The following is a 10,066-nucleotide window of genomic DNA, read 5'->3' on the forward strand; positions in this document are numbered from 1 at the left end:
GAGTGTGTCCAGTCAGGCTGTGTACTCCAAGCCCCTGCAGTCCACCACCAACCACATAGCAGGAGGAGTGGGAGGGGGAGGGGGTGACACCAGCCCGGAGGAAGTGGAGGTGCTGCTGTCCAATCAGAAAGCGGCTCCCCGTCAGCCGTCCTTCCTGCGCGCCCTGATCAGAGCCTTCGGACCGTACTTTCTGATTGGCTCCGGCTACAAGCTGCTGCAGGACATCATCACCTTCGTCAACCCTCAGCTGCTCAGGTGAACCACGACACTCACGTTATTGCCGCGTCCCTGTATTTGCAAGTTGTCAACGGCAACAATCTGCCGTTGTTCCAGTGTTTTCACGTCCTGTTTCAGTCTCTTTGCATTTTGTGTCGGTGTTTTTGCATGTTGGTTTGTTTTCTCCACGGGGTCGTTCTGTCCGTCTGTCTCATTCTCGTGGACACCGCATCTCAGTAACACCTCGAGGGAACGTCTTCACATTTGGCACAAACATTCACTATGACTCAAAGGTGGACTGATTAGATTTCGGTGGAGAAAGGTCAAAGGTCAAGGTCACTGTGACCTCGCGAAACACGTTTTTGGCCATAACTCACTACTTCATTCTTTCACATTCATTATGACACAATTTAACCCAAATGCCTAAAAGGGTAAATGAAGTGAAGTGAAGGAATGAGGTTTATATCCAAAAGGTCAAAGGTCAACTTCACTGTGACATCATAATGTTCTGCAAAAACATTCAACACTGTAACTCAGGGAGAAGAGACTGTGACCTCGTTTCCTGTAACTCGTCTGGTTGACGGAGGAAACAACCACGAGGAGGTTTTCTAGCAAATTATTAACAATCATTAACGATGATTATTGATATTCATAGAATCATTAGTGGGAATCTATGATCACGGGACACCACCCTGTTATCAGCAGAACGAGCTCAGCTTCGGTTGTATGTGGTTGATAACTCTTATCTCCTCCTTTCTGCTACGTCAGCTTTTATGGTTTCAGACTCGAGCTGCGTTCTCTGTCCCGTGTGATGGAAACCGTCTTTCTGCAGCGTCTCGTTCATCGTTATAGATCCTCGGCCTCTTCTCTCCGAAGCGTCGCACTCTCCTCTCCTCCTCGCTGCGTCTGTTTCTCCTGGTTAAAGACTCTTTCGTCTTTGTAAAAATCTCCAATATGATCTTTGTTTTCTTGTTTGCTCCAGAGAGTTATCACCGTGAATCTCTGCAGAGCTTCCTGAGCGGTCGCTGGCTCAGAGCTGTGTTTTCAGTTTGGTCCGGTGTAGTGAACTGTGACTTCAGATATTCAGCCGCAGATTCCTCGGTGTTATCACTTCCTCTGCTTCAGGATGTTGTTTTGTTGAGTCAGTAATTCCCGGTGTGTCGCGCCTCTTCAGGTTCCAGGTCACACTCCTCCATCTCAGCTCAGGCTGCGCTGCTCTCTCGACTCATGTTGTTGTGACCTGGTTTCATCTGCATCTCAGTGTGTGTACCAGACGGCGTTTGATGGAGTTAGCATTAGCATTAGCATCGTCACCACGCTCTTTTACTTTCTGAGTTCGTCCCCTCGCGGTGTTTCCACAGCAGACTGAATCGTGGGAAACAAGCCAAGCGCACTCTGCTCAGCGTGCAGAGTCATTCTGATATGTTTCTTCTTTAAGGTGGAAGTTGAGCGAAGTGATAACAGCTGCTGTGAGGAATCTTATCTGTGAGCCAGTGAGATAAGCCATCAGAGCTGGAGACCACATACATTTCCTCTGTGTATGTTGTTACAGAAGCTTCATTAATACTGATATTTGCTTTGTCAAACGAAAAAAAAACTTTATACAACTTTAATTTTCATATATTAATGTTATAATTCAGATGTTAAGCACATGGAATAGGAGGGACTTGGCTCAGAACTGATTCAGTGGAAGCGTGGACGAGTTTATCCATCAAAGCTTTATTTAATTATGAAGTAAAAAACAACAGATGAAATCCTCTAAACTCACCATGCTGCTGGAATTTGCATAAACTCCAACCTGTAGCTCAGTGGATCCAACCTGTGGGCGGCGGCCCCCTGGTGGGCCGTGGAGGTATTACAAGTGGGACGAAAAAATCATCTGCTAAATAGTGTAAGTTTGACTGTCACAGCAGCGTCTCTCCGTCAGTGTGTTTTACCCTTCATCACTGTCTGCTACAGGAGGTGAACAGTCAGGTTAGTGTTTGGTGGTCAAAGGTCAAAGGTCACTGTGACCTCACAAAAACACACGTTTTTGGCCATAACTCACAAATTAATTCAATAATTACGACACGATTCAACTCAAATGTCCATGAGGATAAAAATGAAGTGACGACATTTTATATCCAAAAGGTCAAAGGTCAACTTCACTGTGACATCATAATGTTCTGGTAATTATTCAACACTAACTCAGGAAGGAGAAACTGTGACCATGTTTCCTGTGACGTCTCTGTCACATTCCCCCGACCTGTGGAGACGATGCCTCGCTCGAATGTGTGCAAAGTGTTTATCATGGCTCCACATAATGTTTTTAAATGTGTTAAAAAGAAATGATCTTTAAAAACATTAAAAGCTCCTCGTTGTTTATAAGGTGTCTCACTGTGACGAGTCAGTCTGGAGCTTCCTCCATGTTTCCCTGCTCGCAGAGGTTCGACCCGGTTATCTTCAGACCGTGACGTTTCCCTCTCGGTGCTTTTGCAGGATGCTGATCTCATTCACCAAACAGAGGGGGGTTCCTGACTGGTGGGGGTACTCGCTGGCCTTCCTCATGTTCTTCACCGCCTTCCTGCAGACCCTCATCCTCCACCGTCACTTCCAGTACTGCTTCGTCACGGGCATGAACGTCCGCACAGCCATCATCGGAGCTCTGTACAGGAAGGTGTGGAAGACTGCACACACACACACACACACACACACACACACACACACACACACACACACACACACACACACACAAACACACTAGCTGATGCAGTGTCGTTACAGTTGTGTCTGTTTTTGTCCGTCGTCGTTGTGCAGGCGCTGGTGATAACGAACGCCGCCAAGCGTTCATCCACAGTGGGAGAGGTGGTCAACCTGATGTCCGTGGACGCGCAGAGGTTCATGGACCTCACCACCTTCCTCAACATGCTGTGGTCTGCTCCTCTGCAGATCATGCTGGCTCTTTACTTCCTGTGGCAGGTCTGTGCACACGCTGCAGGAAGTGGCACCGTCTCTCAGTTGTTGTTGTTGTTGTTGTTGTTGTTGTTGTTGAGCCCCTCCCTGCAGGCTGGAGGTGTGGCTGGGTCCGTGTGTCACACCCACATATAATATAAACTGAGAAACATCAGGGTCTGAAACGCTGATGGCTTCATGACGTTAAATTGATGAAGGTTGTCTTAAAATGAAAAGATGTGAGAAAGTTCATCTCAAGACAATCGTGAGCGTCTCAGACACTGATGCTGCTCATTGTGACTGTGGGTGGAAACGTCCGGCTCAGTGCGTGGAGCATGTTTTATTGATCAGAGGTTTATCTGTATTTATTTACTTGTCTTTGGCCTGATTTTCTCGCTCTGCTGTGTTCGTGTCCGACAGAACCTCGGTCCGTCGGTTCTGGCTGGAGTCGCCGTCATGATCATGCTGATCCCTTTTAACGCCGTGATCGCCATGAAGACCAGAACCTACCAGGTGTGTCCCTCGGACTGCGTCTCTGTTGGTTTTCAGTGGAGCCACAACAGTGACAGGAACATGTTGCTTTGTATTTTTAAACATTTATTTAAAAAGAATTCTGATGAATCCATGACACTAGAGAATAGTTCATTAATAACAGTTTATATGTGATTTGTTAATACATGTATAAATATCTCAAAATATTATGAGTTTCCCAGGTTTAATCTCTGAGTTTATCAGTTTGTTTAGAGTGAGTTTGAAGAGTGTTAACTTGTAAATAAGCAGTTTGACTTCTTGTCCTCCTCTTCGTCCTCCTCTTCCTCCCTCCCAGGTGGAGCAGATGCAGCACAAGGACGCTCGTATCAAGCTGATGAACGAGATCCTGAACGGCATCAAGGTCCTGAAGCTGTACGCCTGGGAGACGTCCTTCAAAGAGAAGGTCCTGGCCATCAGACAGAAGGAGCTCAACGTGCTGCGCAAGACCGCCTACCTGGGAGCGCTGTCCACCATGGCCTGGACCAGCGCACCTTTCCTGGTAGGCTCAGTCCACATGACCACAAGCTGGCGGTGAAGCCGGTCAGGAGTTAAACCTTCATGATGACACATGAAGTGAAAGATGAATGTGCAGCAGATTCAAACAGAATCAAGCTGCGAAACCATTTTTAGAAACCTGTTATAAATGATTCACAGAGCCCACAGTGAAATAAATAATAAATCCATGTGTAGTGTGATTATAGATCAGCTCTAGCTTCTATATTAATACTGTGAAAGTATCAAAGCCTCAGTCCACAGAGAAATGCACACAGCCTGTATTCAGAAACTGAGCCTTAAAAGCAGCTGTCAGGACTTCTGGAACTTTGTGATGTCACAACAAAGCAGTCACCAAGCCCCGCCCACCTGGACCCACCATCCAAACCTTGCAGGATTTGGTTTCTCTGAGTGTTTTTACCTGAAATCTGCTTTATTTTTATTGGATCACTCAGAGAACAGTGAGCCAATCAGAAGAGAGGCTCAGAGCCTCCTCTCTTCTGATTGGCTCACCGACCTGTTGTTACTAGAGCTGCAGAGAGAAGCCTGAGAGAGGAGATGTAAAACTACACTGAGATGGTTTTTATATCTTCTGATGGATCAACAATCTCTCTGAGGAAACATTTAATATCGGCCTGAGCTGATTATTGGTTGATAGATGAGCTCGTGTATCTGAGTGATGATGAACTGTCATGTGATCAGTATCAGCTGATAACGAGGTTATCGATGAGTCACTGGTGAACTCGTCGCAACAGTAACTGATGGAGCTGTTTCCTGATGTGTCTCCAGGTTGCCTTGACAACGTTTGCTGTGTATGTGACTGTGGATGAGAACAACGTCCTGGATGCGGAGAAGGCCTTTGTGTCGCTGTCACTCTTCAACATCCTCAGGTTTCCTCTCAACATGCTTCCTCAGGTCATCAGCAGCATGGTGCAGGTGAGAGCTCCTCCTCCTCCTCCTCTTCCTCCTCCTCTTCCTCCTCCTCCCCCTCCTCCTCTTCCTCCTCCTGTTTGTTAAGGTGTCACTGAATGTCTGTGTGTTCACTCTCCTTCTCAGACCAGTGTCTCATTGAAGCGGATCCAGAATTTCCTGAGTCATGATGAGCTGGATCCAGACTCTGTGGACAGGAAGAACACAGCCACAGGTGGAGTCATCATTAACTGTTGTAGCTGCGTGAGGAGACACATACACACTCGCCGTGTGGATCTCAGACAGTTTGAGAAACACTAAATTTAAACATGAGATTTTAACAGATTTTCTCCAGAAGCAGCGACCCCTGATGGTCCACGGACCACGCTTTGAGAAACGCTTCTTTAAACAGACTGTAGCGGCTCAGTGAACCTGCTCCGTCATTACATGTCATCAGTCCTGTGTGTAGACTCCGACCTCTCACCCAGAGACTGAGATGACTCACCGCTCAGAAATGTCTTTCAGTCTTTTGTCCTGTCAGTACACACACACACACACATACACACACACACAGACACACACACAGACACACACACACACACACACACACACACACACACACGCACACACACACACACACACACACACACACTTCTTCAGAGAGAAAGTCACGTGACGTTTTGTTGCTCCACAGATTTTTCTGTGACCGTCGTCAACGGGAAGTTCAGCTGGGCCAGAGAGGATCCTCCCGTCCTGCACAGGTATGTCGCGCCGTGTGTCTGCGCGTGTCACGTGTTTGTGTCGTTGTACCTGAGACTGTTTGTGTGACACCTGTCGACTGTGTGTTTGCAGCATTAACGTGATGGTGCCTCAGGGCTCCCTGCTGGCCGTGGTCGGCCATGTTGGCTGTGGGAAGTCGTCGCTGATCTCCGCCCTGCTGGGGGAAATGGAGAAACTGGAGGGAGAGGTTTCTATTCGGGTACGACATCATCTCATCTTCTCACCTGTAGCTTCTTTGTCTCCGTCAGAGCTTCACTAATGAACACAGAACCATCGCTCAGATCTGCAGCCTCAGCTCCATATCAGCCTCTTCCAGCTCTTTGTTTTGGTTCTTCTTCAGTGACCACAGTCTGTGACTTATATCATGATCTCCATTTATGGTCTGCTGAATATCTGAGAAATGAGCTGAATAACTAAGTAATTATCTACCTGTACATCTTATAAAATTCTTTCTCTTACTGTTGGGAAACATCAGAAGTTTCCTCAGAGCAGCAGGATGAGAAACATTAGAAAAAATCAGGTCAGTTTTTACAGGATGTACAAGTAGGTAAATAACGACCCTCGATGACCCGACAGCTGTGAGAAGCTCTGTGGTTTAAAGGAACGTTTGTCGGCCTCTGTCCTCAGGGATCGATGGCGTACGTACCTCAGCAGGCGTGGATACAGAACGCCACGCTGCGGGACAACATCCTGTTTGGGAAACCCTACAATGAGCAGAAGTACCGCTGCGTTCTGGAAGCCTGCGCCCTGACCCCTGACCTGGAGGTGCTGCCTGGAGGAGACATGACTGAGATAGGAGAGAAGGTACGAGAGACGAGGACCCTCCGGTCTCCGTTCATCAGCCGCCTCCTTGTTTAGTTTTCTCTCTGCAGGTGTCATGGCGTCTGAGTTTCTCTTCCTGTCTGACCCCTGCAGGGCATCAATCTGTCCGGCGGTCAGAGACAGAGGGTGAGTCTGGCCAGAGCTCTGTACAGCGACGCTGACGTCTACCTGCTGGACGACCCGCTGTCCGCCGTGGACGCCCACGTGTCCAAACACATCTTCGACAACCTGATCGGCCCGGAGGGCGTGCTGAAGGGGAAGGTGAGACTGTGCTGACGGAGGGAGGAGTTTAAACATTATACCTGCTAAACTTTAGCACGTTAGCATTTACAGTTCATTCAGTTCAGATGATGATGAAATAAATATTCATGTTTCCCTCATCAATCCTCCATAATAATACTAATAACAATAATAACAATAATAATAATGATAATAATAATAATTTTAGACATTTTTTCAACTGTATTGAAAAGTAAAAAGTGAAATCTCACATTGACATAAGTATTCAGACACGTTACTGTGACACACACTGTGCTGTAGACTGTAAGAGGAAGTTTGATCTTTACCACTGAGGAAGTCTTATCAGTTTATGACTGTGATACGATCTGTTTGAGCTTCTGTCATTGGATCTGTTGGTAATAAAAAGTGTGTGTGTGTGTTATTTATGTGTGTTTTATTAGATAATAACAGTTTTATTCTGTTGCTTTACTCCAGACACGTATTCTGGTGACGCACGGCATCAGCTTCCTGCCTCAGGTGGACAACATCATGGTGATGGTGGAGGGCCGGGTGTCAGAGATGGGCTCCCACCAGGAGCTGCTCAAACAGAACGGGGCCTTCGCAGAGTTCCTGAGGAACTACGCCCTGGAGGACATCGTGGAGGAGGACGACGCCATAGGTGGAGCTCTGCTTCCTCCTCCGCCGCCTCAGCTCGCGTCAGGCTGACGCTCGTCTGTTTGTGCTTCATCAAACTGTTTCTCTCTTTCACAGAGGAGTTGATTGAAGATGAGGAGCTGTTCCCTGACGACGCCCTTAGCAACCACACAGACCTGGTGGACAACGAACCAGGGATCAACGAAGCCAAGAGGAACTTTATAAGGTATCAGAAATATTTCAGAACGATGAGTGATGATTACAGCTGCTGCTAAATTAACATTATTGTTTGAAATAACAATAATGTTATTCTCTCATTCTCACAGGCAGATCAGCATCATTTCAGCAGACGGGGAAAACGCCAGGTGTCGCTCAGTGAGGAGACACGGCTGCAGCCAGAGGAAACACTCCGAGGCACAAGAGAAGAAGAAACCGCGAGAGGTGGAGAAGCTGATCCAGACGGAGACCACAGAGACGGGCAGGGTCAGCACGCTTTTATTTCCCCTTTTTCCACTTGTTCTAGTTGTCCTTAAATCCACAGGTAGAACTGTTGTTCCCAGGTGAATAAAGTTCAATAAGTTCTGGACCCAGAAACGTCCACAACACATTCTGTTCAGACGTCAAACAACAACAACAAAGCAGTGGTTTATACCTTAGTGACCTCGGCTGAACTCTCCCTCCTCACCAGGTGAAAACTAAAGTGTACCTGGAGTATGCGAAGGCGGTGGGACCCCTGCTGTCAGTGCTCATCTGTTTCCTGTACGGCTGCCAGAGCGCCGCCGCCATCGGAGCGAACATCTGGCTCAGCCAGTGGACCAACGACGCCTCGAGGAATCAGACTAAGGAGAACGTTCACATGAGGGTGGGGGTGTACGCAGCACTGGGCATCGCACAAGGTAAGAGTCACAGCCTGTTAGTGTTTATGGGTTTATTGTTGCGTAGAGACTCAAACAGGTTTAATGGTGGAGCTGAACAGATACTTCAACTCCACCTGGAGCTCGTGCACCTGACTCCGCCCACACTGCGTCTTGCTGAGCGGAGAGCAGGAGATGTCGTTGTTGTTGTTGTTGTTGTTGTTGTTGTCGTTGTTGTTGTTGTTGTCGTTGTGAAGCGTCAGACTCGTGGACGTTGATGCTTCTCTTCCAGTGTCTTCGTGTCTTTACCTTCAGGACGGACGCTGCCTGTGTCTGTCTGTCTCATCCCATAATAAACCTCCCTCTCTGATATCTCTGCTCCTCCTCCTCTGGTTCACCTCCACCCCAGGTATCCTGGTCATGATCTCTTCCTTCACTCTAGCCATGGGGAACATCGGCGCAGCCCGGAAGCTGCACTATAACCTGCTCTCCAACAAACTTCACACGCCCCAGTCTTTCTTTGACACCACGCCTATAGGACGCATCATCAACCGCTTCTCCAAGGACGTCTACGTGATCGACGAGGCTCTGCCTTCCACCGTGCTCATGTTCCTGGGCACCTTCTTCGTTTCCCTCTCCACCATGATAGTTATCGTTTCCAGCACGCCCATCTTTGCCGTTGTCATAGTGCCGCTGGCTTTCACATACGTCTTTGTCCAGGTACTCAGGAGAAATGTGCTGGTGTGGCAGACGCCCTCCCTGCTCCTCCTCCCTCCACTCCTCCCGTCCCTGGAATCGCATGTGGCTTGCAGCTTTCTAACCTTTGCATTTTTTTGGGGGGCGTCTGTTTCTCCGCAGCCTGTGATGGTGTCCGTGACGAGCGTCTGCCGCTGCGATTATCTTTATCTGCAATCATGAATTCACTTTGCTCTCTCTCTCCGCAGCTGAAACACTTCCTGTCCCGCCCACAGCCTGCTGCCACGCCCTTCCTCTCTCACACACACACACACACACACACACACACACACACACACACACACACAGCACCATGTCCCTCAGTCTTTGCTGATCCACCAGCTCCCTCTAGTGGTGGCCCGGTGCGACTGAGTCAGATCTGTTGATGTGCAGTTTGTGTATATGAGTGTTTTTTTTTATTGCCACTGAAACATGGAACAATCTGAACTGATGTGTTTGATGTGTTTAATATTCAGGGTTTTATTTAATCCCAGCTACAGAGGTAGAATCTGTCAGCAGGTTTAAACATGACTGAGCTCCAGTTTTACGAGAGGGTGGATTTTAGTGCCTCGTGTATGTGTCTCATATATAGACATGAATGTTTTCCATACAGTGAGTACACGGGTTTTACACCTGGGAAACAGAGAGCCCTGGTGTTGGATCAGTACTGTGTGTGTTGTGTTCACAGCGGGGTCCAGAAGTCTGAGACCACGTCCCCGTTCACGACTTCTGTGATCAGCTTTAAAGAGCCATGACCCTGATACATTTCCAGCTGTGTGGAGTTTTACATCCACCTGAGGAGGTCGTAGCTACCTCGTTTATTTGGCAGGTTATTTTTCTCACATGGCTGAGGCCTCGCTGCTATTCACCAGTCTTAGGAGAAAGAAGTTTATTTCCTGATTTGTACTGACAGCCCCCCCCCC

General features: G+C 47.9%; 1 protein-coding gene across 2 annotated transcripts in view; it reads left to right on the plus strand.

Annotated features, from left to right (window-relative positions):
* The first annotated feature begins 3 nt into the window (after nt 1-3).
* abcc3 (ATP-binding cassette, sub-family C (CFTR/MRP), member 3) overlaps nt 4-10,066 on the plus strand; it is a 17,201-nt gene continuing 7,138 nt past the window's right edge. Inside the window, exons 1-16 of one of the 2 annotated variants that reach the window (XM_023400644.2) lie at nt 8-255; nt 2,695-2,872; nt 3,013-3,174; nt 3,568-3,660; nt 3,974-4,177; nt 4,960-5,106; nt 5,227-5,314; nt 5,774-5,840; nt 5,932-6,058; nt 6,487-6,663; nt 6,775-6,942; nt 7,396-7,579; nt 7,672-7,780; nt 7,881-8,037; nt 8,243-8,450; nt 8,818-9,128. In XM_023400644.2, the coding sequence (XP_023256412.2) occupies nt 2,696-2,872; nt 3,013-3,174; nt 3,568-3,660; nt 3,974-4,177; nt 4,960-5,106; nt 5,227-5,314; nt 5,774-5,840; nt 5,932-6,058; nt 6,487-6,663; nt 6,775-6,942; nt 7,396-7,579; nt 7,672-7,780; nt 7,881-8,037; nt 8,243-8,450; nt 8,818-9,128 (2,379 nt within the window). In that variant the 5' untranslated portion in view covers nt 8-255; nt 2,695. Of the gene's footprint in view, nt 256-2,694; nt 2,873-3,012; nt 3,175-3,567; nt 3,661-3,973; nt 4,178-4,959; nt 5,107-5,226; nt 5,315-5,773; nt 5,841-5,931; nt 6,059-6,486; nt 6,664-6,774; nt 6,943-7,395; nt 7,580-7,671; nt 7,781-7,880; nt 8,038-8,242; nt 8,451-8,817; nt 9,129-10,066 lie in introns of both variants that reach the window. The other variant, XM_087172429.1, reaches the window with a different exon arrangement.

This window comes from Seriola lalandi, unplaced genomic scaffold (genome assembly GCF_002814215.2).
Source record: "Seriola lalandi dorsalis isolate HSWRI2012SDOR001 ecotype SW California unplaced genomic scaffold, Sedor1 jcf7180002052769, whole genome shotgun sequence".
NCBI classification, from domain to species: Eukaryota; Metazoa; Chordata; class Actinopteri; order Carangiformes; family Carangidae; genus Seriola; species Seriola lalandi.